At 44.8% G+C, this 17987-nt stretch overlaps 1 protein-coding gene across 1 annotated transcript in view; it reads left to right on the top strand.

Annotated features, from left to right (window-relative positions):
• The window catches only part of SREBF2 (sterol regulatory element binding transcription factor 2), a 79648-nt gene that overhangs the window by 37150 nt on the left and 24511 nt on the right, over positions 1-17987 (top strand). The window contains exons 2-10 of the mRNA XM_003783151.3: positions 4177-4623; positions 5638-5819; positions 6635-6781; positions 9133-9354; positions 10388-10502; positions 10660-10841; positions 12508-12700; positions 13253-13434; positions 15792-16059. Coding sequence (XP_003783199.1) covers positions 4177-4623; positions 5638-5819; positions 6635-6781; positions 9133-9354; positions 10388-10502; positions 10660-10841; positions 12508-12700; positions 13253-13434; positions 15792-16059 — 1938 coding nt within the window. The remainder of the gene's footprint in view (positions 1-4176; positions 4624-5637; positions 5820-6634; positions 6782-9132; positions 9355-10387; positions 10503-10659; positions 10842-12507; positions 12701-13252; positions 13435-15791; positions 16060-17987) is intronic.

Below are 17987 nucleotides of genomic sequence, written 5' to 3'. Positions count from 1 at the left end.
CGAACCCGCCACCTTAGGTGTACGTGGCTGGCGCCTTAGCCGGTTGAGCCATAGGCGCCGAGCCAATTTTTCTATTATTTATTTATTTTTTTTTTGGTAGAGACACAGTCTCACTTTATCGCCCTGGATAGAGTGCCATGGCATCACACAACTCATAGTAACCTCCAACTCCTGGGCTTAGGTGATTCTCTTGCCTCAACCTCTCGACTAGCTGGGACTATAGGTGCCCACCACAACGCCCGGCTATTTTTTTGTTGCAATTTGGCTGGGACCGGGTTTGAACCTGCTACCCTCGGTGTATGGGGCTGGTGCCCTACCCACTGAGCCACAAACATTGCCCTAATTCTTTTTTTTTTTGCAGTTTTTTTGGCTGGGGCTGGGTTTGAACCCACCACCTCCAGCATATGGAGCTGGTGCCCTACTCCTTTGAGCCACAGGAGCCGCCCGTTTTTTCTCTTTTTTATAGAGGTAGGGTTTCACTGTTGCTCAAGTTGATCCCAGACTCCTGCCTCAGCCTCCAAGGGTGCTGGGATTACAGGCGTGAGCCATCTCACTTGGCCTCATTTTATGATTTTTTAAAAACATTTTAAAAGATTGTCTAACACAAGTGCATAATAAACACAAAATATAAAAATAAATGACCTTTTAAAACTAGTTTTCTGGCGCCTAACAGGGCTAGGTAACAAATATCTATTAAAAGATTATTGATTGTGCAGTTTGGATTGTTATCCAATTTGGGAGCTTTTGTTATCCCATTTGGGAGCTTTTGAGTCTTTTTTCCTGACCAGAATTAATCTAAACAGATACCAGGTTAACTTGCTCTCAAAGAGATGCCATGAAGCTGAATTGAGCCAAGTGATTTATGTTACCTCCAGGCCGTAAGCTCCATAAGTGCATTTGAATTTGGGATCTCTTTAGATGTGGCACAAGGGCTGTTTGCAGTGCACAGAAGACAACTGGAGCCTCTAACTTTGGTTACTTGATTTTAGAGACCAGAACCCAGATGTTTTTTCTCTTGGGGCCCCAACCTGCTTTGTTAAAAAATTTAGCCCTAAGTTTAAGCAGCAGCTGAAATGGGAGCGGGTGAGTAGATGAGCTTGTGTGTGCCTGCCCAGTTCTCTGGCCTGCCTGTCTCTGGCCCTGGGCTCTGTAGGATATAGCAGGAATTGGAACTTCATTTTGAAAGCTCTGTAAAACCTGTGCCTTCCCCCAAGCCTGTGCTTTCTGGATTTCATGGCCCTCTGTGGAGATGAGAGCCTGTGAAGTTACAGAACATGCATGATCAGAGCAGGAAATAGTGAGGAAAGACGTTAAGATGCTCCCACGGGGGTAGCTCAGAATCACAGAGCACAACTGTGCCCTGCTTCTCCAGGCTCCTGCTTCCCTGGCACTGCAGAACAGATGGGGGCCCAGGGAGGCCTTGCATGCGCTACTGGAGCAGGGGTTCCAAGAGCCTCTTCCTATCCTTCCTGCAAATGCTTGTCTTAATAGCCCCTAAGTGCCACTCAGCCTAGCACCCAGCTCCCTGCTGACTGGAGATGACTCTACTGGAGCTTTTTGTGTGGGGATTGAAAAGCGTTTTTTTTTTCTTTTTTTTTTTTTTTTTTAATTTAAGCAGTCTCATTCCATCTGCCTACACACTCTTAACCTGCTTTGTGAACTAAGCTCTGTGACTTTTGCTGGTTACTTCACCACACCAACCCACAAAAGGGTTTTGAGAACATTTGATGAGATGAGATCGTGGGCCTGCATAGTAGGTTCTCTGGAAGTGTCGCTAAGAGGGACCTGCATAACTTATCCTATTCATCCTCAGAGTAAAGAGAGCAAGTGTATATTTATATTCTTAAAGCAGCCTTTCATAGTGAGGAAGCCAAGGCATAGAAAGAAGTCACTTGCCCACACTCACACAGCCAGTTAGATGGGCCTCCTGAGAGTCACACCCAAGTCCACCTAGCACCAAATCCTGGTCAGGCCACCCTGACCTTCTTGCTCTGCTTAGTTTTCCATGGATGAAAACAGACAGCCAATAAGTGGTATTCTTCTGGCTCACAAGCAGGCTCTGTGTTCATTTCCCCACGATTTGGGATTTTATGGGAATTCTGGAAGGCTCAACAAGTTATTAGGTTTCTCTGAATCATTTTCTCAAGCTGCTTATTTTATGAGAATGTATCAGCACTAAATTGTGTCTTGTTTAAATCTTGTGCCGAGTTTAAGGACATTTCTTAGTGTAATCATGTAGGGAATTGGAAGTGGTTATAAAAGTTGCAGTATCTATGGCAGTCTGCCAGTTTCTTCCTCCCACATACAACAGGCTGAGTAAGGACAGAGCCAAATGTCAGAGTGTTGGTAAATAGTAGTACCACTGTGTAGGAATTTTGTCAGGTGAGGTACTGTTTTGCCCTGCAGGTTTAACTGACAGAACACTTAAGGCGCTGAGATTGAAATACTAAGCTCCTGTTCTCCCATGTGAAGATCACACTAAAAAACCCCCAGCAGCTTTCTGGTTGTGAGACATGTACCTCTTCGTACCCCAGCCCCCCTCACTTACACTCAAAGTATCAGAGACCTGAGAGGGACATGCTGATGAAGGTTTTGGAGAATGGGTAGATGTGGGGCCTTTTTGTTGGTGGTAGTGATGGTGGTTTTTGTTGTTTTGGTGTCCAAATCAGAGCATCATGTGGCCTTGAGGGTTTGGTAAGGAAGGAACACAGTTCAAGGACAAGCAATAGCTTCTTGGGAATGTATGGAGAAAGGAAAGGGGAGGGAATGTGGACAACATAACTGTATATTTGAAAATATCTGTGACAAGAAAAAAAAAGGAAAGAAAGAAAATACCTGTGACAGACTCAGTGCCTGTAGCACAGTGGTTACAGCGCCAGCCACATACACCGAGACAGGCTGGCAGGTTCGAAACCGGCCTGGGCCAGCTAAACAATGACAGCTGCAACAAAAAATACCCGGGCGTTATGGCGGGCACCTGTAGTCCCAGCTACTTGGGAGGCTGAGGCAAGAGAATCACTTAAGCCAAGAGTTTGAGATTGCTGTGAGCTATGACCACGGCACTCTACCAAGGGCCACATAGTGAGACTCTGTCTCAAAAAAAAAAAAAAGAAAATACCTGTGACAAAACTGAGATTCCTAATAGAGACCAGCCATATGAAGAGGAAGGAGTTAATGAGAAATGAGTTGTTAATTGTAGTTAAGTGGGTTTTGGTAAACCTTTGGGAGAATAGACCAGGCAAGAGGCCCTGGAAGCAGGCTTGAGGCCTTTGGACTGGGAATTTAGAGGTCCCAGGTACTTAGAACAAGATCTAGAAAGGAGAGCATTGTCCCTAAGTGGACACATCTCTTTGCCACATAGACTCTTTGCACAGAGGCAGGATACACTGCCAAGGAGGGCCAGAGTGGGCCTTATAAAGCCTGGAGCCCAGGGCAGGGCCGGATTGCTGTCCCCTGATTTCCTGGCAATGCACATGCACTGTGGTGCAGTAGAAGAACATGCAGCTGGGAGGCAGAGAACTGGTTCTAATCCTGACTGTGCCCTGACAAGCTGTTTGTCTGACTTTGCTCAAGTTATTTACCTGCTCTGGACTTCATATAGAACCATGACTTAGGGGACATCAACTTTGTTATCCCTGAGTATTTCTGAGGGCAACAACAGTGCCCAGGGCTTTGCTCAGCTTGGAGAGGAGGTCCAAAGCCTGCCTGTGGTGAGGAGGAAAGGGATTAGAGAGAGTTAGATCTGGCAGTGCTGAGATTGGAAGTGGCCAAGTCTAGCGCACTCCAAAGCCTTAGGAGAGTGACTACCCCTACTGCCTCAGTTCCTCTGTCTGTAAAAGAGGACCCACAATACCCTGCACAAAGTAACACCCTAGGACAAAGGGAATTCCTATTATGATTGATTAAAAACAATCAGGAAAATGGGTAAAAAGAGCCTGGAAATGAGTGTGAGGAAAGAAAAGGACATCAGACAGATGAAGTCCTGTCCTGTGGTCTTAAGGCCTTGGTCAGTCAATTTGGCCCTGGTAATCACCACATAAAAAGGAGATAAGGGTTTCCTGGCCCATTTCTGCCTTGGATTTAGGAAAGCCATTGGATTTTTACACCTCAGTTTCTTAAGCGAGTTTGAGAGTTAGTATTTTGGATGGCAATAAAATTCTTTTCTTTTGTTCACAGAGATGCTGCAGTTTGTCAGTAATCAAGTGGGAGAGTTCCCTGACTTGTTTTCAGAGCAGCTATGTAGCTCCTTCCCTGGCAGTAGTGGTGGCGGCGGAGGCGGCGGCAGTGGCAGCGGCAGCAGCAGCAGCAGTGGCAGAGGCAGCAGCGGTGGAGCCGTGGATCCCTCCATGCAACGATCATTCAGCCAGGTCCCATTACCTTCATTCTCTCCCTCAGCTGCTTCTCCCCAGACTCCAGCCCTGCAGGTCAAGGTCCCTCCCACCGCCATTCCCACCCCACCGAGAACAACTCCTATTCTTCAGCCCCGCCCCCAGCCCCAGACTCAGCCTCAAGCTCAGCTGCAACAACAGACAGTAATGATCACCCCAACGTTCAGCACTGCTCCTCAAACAAGGATCATCCAGCAGCCTTTAATATACCAGAATGCAGCTACCAGCTTTCAAGGTGATTGAGAAGTCAGATATGGTAGTGAATTGGTTGGTTCCACAGTTTATGTGCCAGTTTTCAAAGACTAAATTGTTCTCTCCTCTTTGGGAATGACATATATACAACCATATGATCTTGTCTGAATGTATTTCTGGTAACTGGCAGTATAATCTGGTGCAGGAACATTTTACATTCTGCTTCTTCAAATACCTTAATATCTATTGTGCTTGCTTCAAAGACACTTGGTCAAAAATATCCAACAAGCATAGTAGACATAGAGCCATGCTAGTATTTAGTAGTAGAGGCTTGAATAAAATTAGGCTAAAACTTGGCTAGGTAGCAGTCAGATGTCAACATCCACAGGTTGAGGACCATTCATTTAGCAAACATATGGAGAGATGAATATGATGTTCGATACAGCTGCTGCATCTCCGAGTAAGAGGCCTCACAGTGGGCCCTCAGTATGTGTTGAGTGAACAAAGGACTGAAAATGGTTTGTTCTTTTTGTGATGTGCTGTATCCCAGTGCCTTTTCATCAGATTTCCCTCTCACTGTGGGGAGCCCTGAGTGGGATTAGTATTGCTCTGAATTTTAAAGCATCTGACAGTTCTTCGATGGAGTTCAAGAATTTGGGGGAGGGGAGTAGATGTAAAGGCAAAAAGCTGAGACAGTCATACCAAAGTACACTTTCCCTCCAGAAAGCAAGGGAGGAAATGAGGCCCCCGGGAGGTGTTGATTCCCAAAATCTGTTAATTCCCGTGCTGGGTACAGTCATTTGCCTATGATCTTCCCTTACCTCCACCCCAGCATAATAAAACAATTTGTACTGGTTCCCTCAGAAATTGATGCAGCCCTTATGGGATGTTCTTGTTATCTAAACCAGCTTGTAAATGGCTGTGCATATCTTCTTCAGCAGCGGGTAGGGAGTTAGAATCATTAAGATACTCCATTCTTAGGTTATTGCTGCAGCTATAGTGACAGAATGCATTCTTCATCTGTGTTTTTTTTTTTTTTTTCTCCTTTCCCTCCAAGTCCTTCAGCCTCAAGTCCAAAGCCTGGTGACATCCTCCCAGGTGCAGCCGGTCACAATCCAGCAGCAGGTGCAGACTGTACAGGCCCAACGGGTACTGACACAGACAGCTAATGGAACGCTGCAGACCCTTGCCCCAGCTACGGTGCAGACAGTTGCAGCGCCCCAGGTGCAGCAGGTTCCGGTAGGTGGCTAGAAAGGATTCATGGAGGTACCATTTGGGGCTGTTGACTAGTCCTTGGCTAAAGATGTGGTCTGCATACTAAAGAGAACCAGCCAGAACCAGCCAGAGTGTACACAAAGCAAGCAGCTTGTAGGGTGCCAGGATGCATTTGTGAGTAGCGTGTAGCAACCTGGCTGAGCTCACATCTGTAGATAGGCACCACCACTCACATGTGCTAAGTAAAACCTGGTACTCAATTATATATATGATGGGTGTAAAACTGGAGAGAAATGCACCAAATTGGTATTTCCCAGGTTTTCTTTATAGTTTTCTGTATTTTTTTTACCATGGATGCTAAACATTATATTTGGGGGTGGTGGTGCATGTATAATTTTTATAAATAGAAAAATGTCTTTATGTCATGTGTCATAGTGGACCATATTTTCTTACTAACAAAGTAATTTATCTTTAAAATCTAGGGTTATTATTTTTGCTTCTCAGTCATGTTTCTGACTTTACTGAGTCTTTTGAAATCAGACCTCTCTCCCTCTTCTGTCTACCCCACCCATCCCTGCTCTGCTTCTGCTAGGCCACCAGGACTGCCCTCCTAGAAGCCTTACAGCCTTAAACTCTGGAACCTCTTTAGCTAGCTCTTCCTTCTTTCCCTGAACCCAGTATTCAGGCTATACAAAATAGCCAGCTTTTGAACTGGCTTCTGAAATTTCCTGATTTTTATTTATTCTCAGTTTTTTCATTTGTTCTTGAAGGGTCTATACAATAAGAAACAAATGCAAAATAGAAAAATATTAATATTTTTCCTTTTCTTCTTTATCTAGGTCCTGGTCCAGCCTCAGATCATCAAGACAGATTCCCTTGTTTTGACCACACTGAAGACAGATGGCAGTCCTGTTATGGCGGCAGTCCAGAACCCAGCTCTCACTGCCCTCACCACTCCTATCCAGACAGCCGCCCTTCAAGTACCAGTAAGAGTTGCCTTCTCCCCTGCCCTCTTCTCTCTACCTCAATTTTTGGAGGTATTAGGCTTTAGAGATGGTAAAGTCTCTATATGCTGAGCAGATATCAGAAACTCTATAAAAGTGTTGGTCAACTTGTAAATATCAGCCCTCTTAGTCTTCCCCTTGAAGAAGTACTACCAATGGTACTGACAGTGGTTATAAATGGGAGTACTGGGGCCAGAATAGAGCAGCAGAAGAACCCCAGTTTCTGGCCAACAGTTCCACATAGACCACCTGCCTCTTAGGTCCGGCTAACAGAGGTTTGGCTTCTGAAGGACCCAAGGGCCACAGGCAGGGAGGGGCTGCAGGGTCAGGGAGGTGGAAGGCATCCCATCCTTCTCTTGTAGGTTCTCTGCCACTTAGAGCATCCAGTGGGAAGAGAGTCTAATAGAGTAAATAGTGATTAAAACTTGGAAGCACTGGCTTTACTCATAACAGTCAAGAAATGGAAACAACCCAAATGTCCATCCAAAGGAGAACAGATAAATAAGTTATGATAGATTCATATAACGAAATTGTGCCCTGCAATAAAAAAAAAAAAAAAAAAAACTGTTGGCTGGGTGTGATGGCTCACACTTGCAGTACCAGCAATTTGGAAGCTGAGGCAGGAGGATCACTTGAGGCCAGGAGTTTGAGACCAGCCTGAGCAAGAGCAAGACCATGTCTCTACAAAAAAATAGAAAAATTGCCAGACATGTAGCCTGCACCTATAGTCCCAGCTACTCAGGAGGCTGAGGCAAGAAAATCACTTCAGCTCAAGAATCTGAGGTTGTAGTGAGCTATGATGATACCACTGCACTCTGGCTGGGGCAACAGACTCTTGTGTCAAAAATAAAAACATAAAAATGGCTATTGATATACAAAACAAAATGGCTGACCCTCAAAAATAGTATATTGAGAACAAGAAGGCTATCACTAGAAAGAGTTCATGCTGCCAGACACAGTGGCTTGCACCTGTAATCCTAGCACTCTAGGAGACTGAGGCAGGTGGATTGCTTGAGCTCATGGGTTCGAGACCAGCTTGAGCAAGAGCAAGACCCCCGTCTCTACTGAAAATAGAAAAGACTGAGGCAGGAGGATCACTTGAGCCCAAGAGTTGGGGATTGCTGTGTGGCATGCTATACTCAGGGTGACAGCTTGAGTCTCTGTCTCAAAAAAAAAAAAAAAAAAAAAAACAACGCAGAAAAGTTCATGCTAATAATTCCGTTTATATGAAGTTCAAAAAGAGACCAAACTGAGCTCTGGTGATAGAAGTCAGAGCAGTAATGGGGGGGCGGGGACATGGGGGAACTTTCTGACCTGATAGACGTTGAAATTGGCTTTCTCTTGGTCTGAGTGGGTTATATATATTGTATAAATATATAAAATTTATCAACCTATAAATTTAAGATTTTGGAGTTTTGTTATGTGAATTGTTTATTGATGATTAATGAAATTAGTCACCTTTGTATTTATTTATTGGTCATTTAAATATTGAGGCCATTTATTGAAGAAAATAAAACTAAAATTAGAAAAAATAGAAACAAGAGGAGAAAGGGAAGAGCAAATAAAAAGGGGAGCCTCCGTGATTGGCCTGATTGAGAGTATCAGTTCTACCCTTGAGCTTTTTTGATGGCCAAATTCTATAAAGAAATGCAGTAATTTTCTTAATTGTCATTTGGGAGGAAAAATACATCATATATCAGGAGAAAGTTTTCTCTGGTGCCAATTCATGTGGTTCACTGTGTATGAGTTCAGAAGTGGTTAACATGGTTCAGCGCCCACAGCTCAGTGGTTAGGGCACCAGCCACATACATACTGTTTAGCAGGCCCACAGCTGCTAAACAACAATGACAGCTGCAATCAGAAAATAGGCAGGCATTGTGGCTGGCGCTATAGTCCCAGCTACTGAGGAGGCTGAGGCAAGAGAATTGCTTGAGCCCAAGAGTTAGAGGTTGCTATGAGCTGTGACGCCACGGCACTCTACCAAGGATGACATAGTGAGACTTTATCTCAAAAGAAAAAAAAGGAAGTGGTTAACAGTTTGACTGCAAAGTAGAACTCACATATGACTTGTTTCTGACATACCTAGATCCACGGTTAAAATATATTCAGCCATGTTAATCCTTTTGTAGTATAATTTATTGACAGTGATTCTGATAGAGAGGTAGTAACTGAGGTCCTGTGGCTCCCGAGGCTCCTTGGAGCCTGACTTAATTAACCTGAGAAGAGTTTCAGACCTCATGAAGCACTGCGAGGTGATGCCACATGCCAAGCAATGATTGCTTTATGCAGATCGATGAAGGGATAATTCCACTCTGTGCCTTTGCCTGTTCTAGACACTGGTGGGCAGCAATGGGACCATTCTGACCACAATGCCTGTGATGATGGGACAAGAGAAAGTGCCCATTAAGCAGGTACCTGGAGGGGTAAAGCAGCTCGAACCCCCCAAAGAAGGAGAAAGGCGGACGACACACAATATCATTGAGAAACGATATCGTTCTTCCATCAATGACAAAATCATTGAATTGAAAGACCTGGTCATGGGGACAGATGCCAAGGTGAGGTGATAAACAAAATGGTATTTCATGTCCTGCCATCTCTCCTCTACCTGTCTTTGCCTCAGGAATTTAGGGAAGTCCCAAGCCCAAGCTGAGTGAGTGCAAGAATGAGTTAGAGGTATTTTCTTATTAAGCACCATGTCATTTATTAAGATTATAAAATATTAATCAGCATAAGGGGACTGTTGAAGGTTGATGAGGCAGTGGCCTACTAAAACCTTTGATTCCTTCGACCGTGCTCTGCAGTGATGGGGAACCCTAGTGTCAGAGGCAGGGAGAGATGCATGCCACTCATCAGTGGCCAGGGGAAGGCCTGTGTGTACCTTGGAGTAAGCTGATGGCATCGTTGGCATATTTTTAGCTGTGTTTAGGGTAGCTGGCAATAAATTTACCCTTTAGGGAAGAGAGGAAAAATGGAGATTGGGTCTTTGACCAATAGCAAATAGTTGAAACTGATTTTCCAAATGTTTCTGGTGTTTCAATGATTGTGTTTTCTGGCATGTAGGAGGTCCCCCCCACCCCCGGTTTGGTTTTTTTTTGTTGTTTGTTTTTTCCTAAACTATTATCTGTTTTCCCCTGTTTTGAAAGTTTAATTTCTCCTGAGTTAATCTGAAAGGTATATATCAAGTAAAAATAGATGCCTTTACTTAATACAGCTGTCCAACAATGACCTGGTTTTTTGTCATTTGTTTTTCTTAAAGTTTGTTTAGGATTATTATCAGAAGTAGGAATAAAGTGAATATTTATTTCTTGAGTATCGTACGTGCTAGGTTCTTTACACTCATTACCTCTTTTACCCTTCCCTGAATGCCTATAATTCAGGCCTGTCATTATCCCCATGTTAAGGAGTAAATGAGGTTCAAAAGTGTGGAGAGTAACTTGTCCTGGGTAGCATAGCATCAGTGGAGAAGCCAGCATCTGAGCTCCTCATCTCCCTTCCCAGAGCCGTACTCTCAACCATGAGCTCTAGGGCTCTGCTGTGTTCACCCTACAGCTTGCACTGGTTTCACTATGTTTTTACTCATCTTCCCAGATGCATAAGTCTGGCGTCCTGAGGAAGGCCATTGATTACATCAAATACTTGCAGCAGGTCAATCATAAACTGCGCCAGGAGAACATGGTGCTGAAGCTGGCAAATCAGAAAAACAGTAAGTATGCTCACTGAGCAAAGGGTTGCTAGGCTGAGGTGTGCTGGGCACTACGGTGGGCCCTCAGATATGTACAAGGCCTTACCAGGCTCAGCCCCTGCCTAGGGAAAGCTTTATAAAAGCAAATCATTCTTACCAGGTGGGATTTTCTTTGCAGAGCTCTTGAAGGGCATCGACCTAGGCAGTCTGGTGGACAATGAGGTGGACCTGAAGATAGAGGACTTTAATCAGAATGTCCTTCTGATGTCCCCCCCAGCTTCTGACTCAGGGTCCCAGGCTGGCTTCTCCCCATACTCCATTGACTCTGAGCCAGGAAGCCCTCTGTTGGATGATGCAAAGGTATGAGCTTTTGAAATCCCCCAATCCCTGGAATCTCTCCCATTTCCCCTAAGAAAGCAGGGAGAAAGCCACAGATAAGAGGCAGGGCCAGGTGTTCAGAGGGCCTAGGCTGGAGAAGAATAGGAATTCTGTGAAATTAGCCAGATTCTGAGGAGTAAAGAAAGAGAAAAATTATTTGGGTTGTGGGGAGAGGAGTGGAAACAGTCCCTCAGGTTTAACTGGTCATGCTGAGAAGAATGAGTACAAAGTCCAAAACTGGGACATTGTAGCAGCTGTCAGTGGGCCCTGGGAGTTGCTGGAGGTGCCTCATTACTTCCTTCTGTCTATAATGGTCCTGGCAAGACCACTCTGGGAGGCAGGCTGATCTGTTGGTTTATGGTGAGGCTGCCTCTGGGTCCTCTTTTTGAAAATGATTGCAGTTTGCAGTCTAACAGATAACATTTCAACTAAGGCCCTTTAATTGCTAAAGAAAGCCCTTGGCAGTTACAGTTTAATGGAATTGGTTAAAAGAGCTCTGAGCCTAACGATCTTCCTGGGAACCTGTGGAGACCACTGGCTTCTATGCTGTATTTTGACTTTGGCAGTTTTTAACTCCAAAAGCACAAAGTTCCCTTTTATTATTTGTTTTTGACTAAGCATTGATTGTATCATACACTTAATTTTACTAAGGAAGCTCTATTTTTAAAATATTTTATGAATATGATTACTTTGTTTACTATTAGTAACAACAGGCTGTTTGTTGTTGTGTTGTTGATTGCCTTAGCTAGGCTTCTGGGTCATCAGAAAAAAATTTCAAATAGTTTTAAAATACTGAAAAGGAGTGATGTGGTATGTACATGTTGGGGCTTAGGGGAAATCCAACTTCAGCCTTCTTCCCCTTCCCTCCTCTCTAAAACGGGGGATGGGGTGGGGCTGGAGACAATGTCACAATTTTAGAACAAGAAAAATCTTTTACATAGATCCACACTGAAGTATAGTTCTTAATCAACTTTATTGAGGTATAATTTAAATGCAGTAAAATACTATTTTAAATGTACACTACCAGGAGTTTCAGCTTAATGTACATTGCTACATAACTGTCACTATAATCAAGATATAAAACATTTCTATCACCTTAGAAAGCGCCTGCGTACACTTTGCAGGTAGTTCATACACCCCTGTCCAGCCTCAAACAACTACTGAATCATTGGCTTCCTGTCACTTGAGATTTGTTTGGCCTATTCTGGATTTAAAAAGAAACAGTCATACAGTGTGTTCTTTTTTGTTTTGGGGGGGGTTGGTTTTGGGGGGTTTTTGGTTGCAGTTTGGCTGGGGCCAGGTTCCAACCCTCCACCGTCAGTATATGGGCTGGTGCCCTACCCACTGAGCAACAGGTGCCGCCTAGTGTGTTCTTTTTGTGATAAAGCTCTATTTTAAAAGAAAATCTATTCTACCTTTGTTCTTTGGAATACATACTTTTCTCAGTCAGCAAGTGGGCAAACATTCCAGTGTTTGAACAGCAGTATATGAAGCGTAGGCTTCCTAGTTCCCATCTGGCTTTATTCCTGTCTAAGTGGTCTTGAGTTTAAATTAAGTCTCCCCATCTCTTTCCTGATATGTATATATATGTATAATGCTGTAAAAACCCACATGGTATTCATTCCAACCTTGAGGCACTGTTTTGAAGGTCAAAGATGAGCCAGACTCGCCTCCCGTAGCGCTGGGCATGGTGGACCGCTCACGAATTCTGCTGTGTGTCCTCACCTTCCTGTGCCTCTCCTTTAACCCCCTGACTTCCTTGCTGCAATGGGGAGGGTCCTCCGACTCTGACCAGCATACATACTCGGGCTCTGGCCGCAGTGTACTATCATTCGAGTCAGGTAGGTGAGACCCCCTTGCACCATCTGGGCATGGGTATACCTCTGAGGCAAGACAGGGGTCCTATGTACAAACTGTGACTTATTTACCAGGAGGGGTTTTCTTTGCTTTTATAGTGGGATCCTACCTGCTTGCTTCTGATAGGGACTAGTGCAAGTTGCATTTTAGAAGTAACAAGGTAAATCCAAGTTCAGTCAGAGCAAGCAAAATAAGTCAGCGATATATACTGCTAAAAATGCCCTGGAGTGGGAACAGGGGGTTGGAGGCGGTTACCTATTTGAAGGAGGATGTGGTATTTTTTACTGAGTTGTGAAACCAATGTGCTAACCCTGTCTGGCTAACAAAGATTTTTGTGGCACTCAACTCTATAATGATAAGAGAGAGAAATCCTCTTATCATTATGGATTTCTATCTATTTAGATTATAGAATTATCTGCCTTTTCTTCCAAAAATGAGGTAGAAGTCTCTTTCATGTCAGAATGCTGGGCTCAGTCAGATATTTGGCCACTCCACAAGACCCTTCTTGGCAAGCTCAGCTGCGATGTCCTCTTTAGGTTCTGGGGGCTGGTTTGACTGGATGATGCCAACTCTTCTCTTATGGCTGATAAATGGTATGATTGTCCTGAGTGTCTTTGTGAAGCTGCTGGTCCACGGGGAGCCAGTGATTCAGCCACACTCACGCTCCTCAGTCACCTTCTGGAGACACCGGAAGCAGGCAGACCTGGACCTCTCCAGGGTGAGTTCTACCATCCACCTTTCCTCCCCTAAGCTTGGCCAATAACTCAGTAGCTTCTGTTGAGTTCTCAATGTGTATAATAAGGTCCTGTGGTGAGATTTTATGATGATAAGAAGGAAGAAAAGACCCTGCTGCTAAACAGTCCCAGAGAAGGGGATCTATGTGTAAGTAGTTCCCTGTACACAAACTAATCTATCAACTCTAGTATGACAGAGGAAGAGAAAGGTGCTATGTAGTTTGGGGCAGAAGAGAAGAGTAAGGGGACCTGGGGCTTGAGCTGGGCTGTCAGGGGTGGGGAGGAAGGGCAGGCATGGCAGATGGGCTTTCCAAGCCAACAGTATGACATGAATAGGTAGGCTGTTTGGAAACTAACAAGTTTCATGGGTGTGTCTGGAGTGTAGGATATGTCAGAGAGAGATGACAGACAAAGGCTGGTATATTGTTTGGGCCCAAATTGGCAAGGGCTTTTACTAGTAACTAATTTGGGGCTTTATTCCTCACTCTCTAGAGAACCAAAGAAGGTTTTTGAACAAGAATACTAGCTGAAAGTTTTCATTTGAAAACTATATATATAGGCTCAGCGCCTGTAGCTTAAGCGGCTAAGGCGCCAGCCACATACACCAGAGCTGGCAGGTTCAAATCGAGCCCAGGCCTGCCAAACAACAATGGCAACTACAACCAAAAAATAGCCAGGCCTACTGGGGCTATTAGGGGGCCTGTAGTCCCAGCTACTTAGGAGGCTGACACAAGAGAATCGCTTAAGCCAGGAGTTGGAGGTTACTGAGAGCTGTGATGCTACGGCACTTTCCCAGGGCGACAGTTGAGGCTCTGTCTCAAAAAAAAGAAAAAAAAAGAAAACTATATATATCCTAGAGGCATGTTCAGATGTGTATTTCGCGAGCATTATTGTAATGGTTGCAGAAAGGATGGGTTGGAAGAGGGAGATGTGAACTATAAAGTATGTGGAAACAGGTTAGGGGCCGCTTGAAATAGGCGAGGTAAAAGATGATGGGAAGGGCTCGGCGCCTATAGCTCAACCGGCTAAGGCGCTAGCCACATACACCTAAGGTGGCGGGTTCGAATGCAGCCCGGGCCCACCAAACAATAATGACGGCTGCAACCAAAAAATAGCCGGGCGTTGTGGCGGGCGCCTGTGGTCCCAGCTACTTGGGAGGCTGAGGCAGGAGACTTGCTTGAGCCCAGGAGTTGGAGGTTGCTGTGAGCAGTAAAGCCATGACACTCTACCCAGGGTGACAGCTTGAGGCTCTGTCTCAAAAAAAAAAAAAAAAAAAAAAGATAGAGCCACCACCTTAGAGATTATCCTTCTGAGAACGTCTTTAACAAGCTTCCCTTGCCTGCTCCTATAATGATGAGAAGCAAGGTTATAGGCACTGCCAGCTATGTGGTAGGGGAAAAATAAGTTTCCCGAAACCGTACAGCCTGAGTCTTCTAGTCCCCAGTAATGAGAGAAAGAAAATCTTCAGTACAGTACTGTAGCCTCTCCGTTAGACTTCAGTTTGGACCCTAGGTTAGGATAGTTTAGCTGTGAGTTTATCTAAAACTAAGGTTCTCAAACTTTAGCAGGCATAAGAATCATAGAGGGCTCTAACCCAGAGGCTCCAGATGTTTACATTTCTAACACACTCACAAGGGCCAATGGAATTGGCAGCCTCTGGCACTGCATTTTGAGACCCTAAAAACTTAAAGGATCATGCATCTCATCTAAATCTATGTGGCTATCTTATGTACAAAAACTACCATAAGGGCTGGGCGCAGTGACTCTTGCCTATAATCCTAGCACTCTGGGAAACCAAGGCAGGTTGATTGTTTGAGGTCGCAAGTTTGAGACCAGCCTGAGCTAGAGCAAGACCCTGTCTCTAAAAAATAGCCAGGTGCTGTGGTGGTAGCCAGAAAATAGCCAGGTAGCCTATAGTCCCAGCTACTTGGGAGGCTGAGGCAAGAGAATTGCTTAAGCCTAAGAGTCTGAGGTTGCTGTGAACTATGACACCATGGCACTCTACTGGAAGTGATAAAGTGAGACTTTCTCAAAAAAAAAAAAACCTACCATGGGGAACTCTGACCAGCATTTCTTCATTTGTTCAAAGAAAGACTATAGTACAATCCCAATTTAGTTAAAAGGCTAGAGGAAAATACTTCAGAAGGTCAGCAGTGGTTCTTTCCAGGGAATGAAACTATAGGTGGCTTTTACTTTCTTGTAGCTTTCTGAAGTTTCCCAGGTTTCTATGATGGGCATGTATTAATTATACTCACAATGCGATGGGGGACAGGAGAAGCCTATCAAAACAGAAAAGCCACAGCAAGGCTAATGACCATTAAACACCTTTGCTATTTTGTAGGGAGATTTTGCAGCTGCTGCTGCCAACCTACAAACCTGCTTGTCGGTTTTGGGCCGGGCGCTGCCTACATCCCGCCTGGACCTGGCCTGCAGCCTCTCCTGGAATGTGATCCGCTACAGCCTGCAGAAGCTACGTCTTGTGCGCTGGCTCCTCAAGAAAGTCTTCCAGCGCTGGCGGGCCACCGCAGCAGGCTTCGAGGATGAAGCTAAGACCAGTGCTCGGGATGCAGCCCTGGCCTATCACAGGCTGCACCAACTACACATCACAGGTGAGGAAGCAACTGCCACTCTCTGGCTTATTGCAAAGCACTCCATGCCATCTCTGCTCCTTAGCTTGATTGGCCAGTTCTTCACCCTAGTTGAGCCCCTTGTACACTGTTCTTTTAGAGTAGTCAGACCAACCTTCTCCTTGCACCCATTACTGTGAAAGTATCTTACTACTATATTTCATCATTCTAAAATGTGCATTTTTTCACAGTTCTATCTCTATGCTTGAGATGTGTCATGTAAATAGTGGCATGTTATAGATTAGTTGGAGTGTTTTTCCATAGTGATACTTAATGGAGAGAATTAAAATTGATGGCATCTTAGAGTCAATGAAATATGACTATTTCTTTCAGTAAGCTCCTATTGTGATAGAAGGGCAGGCAAGTTAGCAGATGAATAACAGTTCAGTGTAGGTATGTTAGACTCTAGAAAGAATGTGTTTTTACTGGGAGAGAGTGGGTACCTGTTGAGTGTCAAGAAAGGCTTCCTAGGAGGTAAAGTCTCACTTTCACATGGAGGGATGTGTGGAGGTCATCAGCTCTGCAGAAGGAGATATGCCTTCTGCGAAGGGACGTTCCAGAAGAGGCATCCCATGAGGGGTGGCTCTCAAGAATAACACATTGGTAGTCTTAGAATGATCCATGCCAGGAGAGGATAATGGGATCTAGGGCATTAGTGGTACCTGGACCCTGAAGGATCTGGATGCAAGTCTGGGGATCTTATAGTGTACTGTATCAGTAGGATGTGGTGAAGAATTTTAGGAAAATAATGATCTAATTTGGTCTTAAAGTTTAGAAAAGTCACTCTGGTAGCAGGTAGATCCTCTCAGTCTGGATCTGAGAGGTTCGAGGCTGAATTTAGGGAGGCCAAATAAAATATAACATAGCTTAAAGATGAGAGATGCCAAAAAGACAGATGAAGAAATTAGAAAGTGGAGTTGACTGGACTTGGGGACTCACTGGGAGTGATGGGTAGAGAAGGAGCTGGCAAAGATAGCTCATTGACTTCTTCCTTGGGAGTTTGGGTGAATAGTGGTATCATCAACAAAGGTGAAGAGGCTTGGCACTATAGCTCAAGTGGCTAGGGTGCCAGCTAAATACACCGGAGCTGGTAGGTTTGAATCCAGTCCAGGCCTGCCTAACAACAATGACACCTACAACCAAAAATTGGCCGGGCATTGTGGCAGGTGCCTATAGTCCCAGCTACTTGGGAGACTGAGGCAAGAGAATCACTTAAGCTCAAAAGTTGGAGGTTGCTGTGAGCTGTGATGCCACATAACTCTACCTAGGGCAACAGCTTGAGACTCTCAAAAAAAGAAAGAAAAGAAACAACAAAGGTGAAGAAATCCAAAGGAAGAGCACCTTTGCCAGGGAAAAGGTAATGAGTTCCATTTTGGACACCTGCCTATGAGATATAGAGGGGAAATATGCAGTAGGCACCTGAGTGTACAGGATCTGCAGCCCAAAAAGAGTGAGAGTGGGCCAGGTATGGTAGCTTATGCCTGTTATCCCAGCACCCTGAGAGGCCAACGTGGGTGGATTGCAGTAAGTGTGAAAACCAAGAGGGCTGATGAGATGGTAACCGCTGAGAAGGGGACCCTCAAGGGGAGGGAAGAACACCTATATGTAAAGAATAGGTAGAGGACAGGGAGCTAGGCAGAGGCTGCTGGAGGGGAGCATTTGAAGAGGACCAAGGAGAATCCACAAGGCTCAGTGTTGGGAGGTGCAGGTCTGAGGGAGAGCCATTGGTGCTAGGTGTCAAGGAAGACAAGGGTCAAAAAATAATAGGATGACTGGAAGGTGTTAGAACGTGTTAGAACCCTCCTGTGGCTGCCAGGAGCCTCACCATCAGTGGAACAGATAGAGGTACCGGGGATGGAAGAGTGAGCAGAAGATGATACGGTGGAACCAGTCATGCATTTTTTTTTTTT

Source organism: Otolemur garnettii, unplaced genomic scaffold, assembly GCF_000181295.1.
Source record: "Otolemur garnettii isolate 467f Iridium unplaced genomic scaffold, OtoGar3 scaffold00007, whole genome shotgun sequence".
Lineage (NCBI taxonomy): Eukaryota > Metazoa > Chordata > Mammalia > Primates > Galagidae > Otolemur > Otolemur garnettii.
The sequence above is the reverse complement of the archived record's forward strand: the minus strand, read 5'-3'. Positions and strand labels throughout refer to the sequence as shown.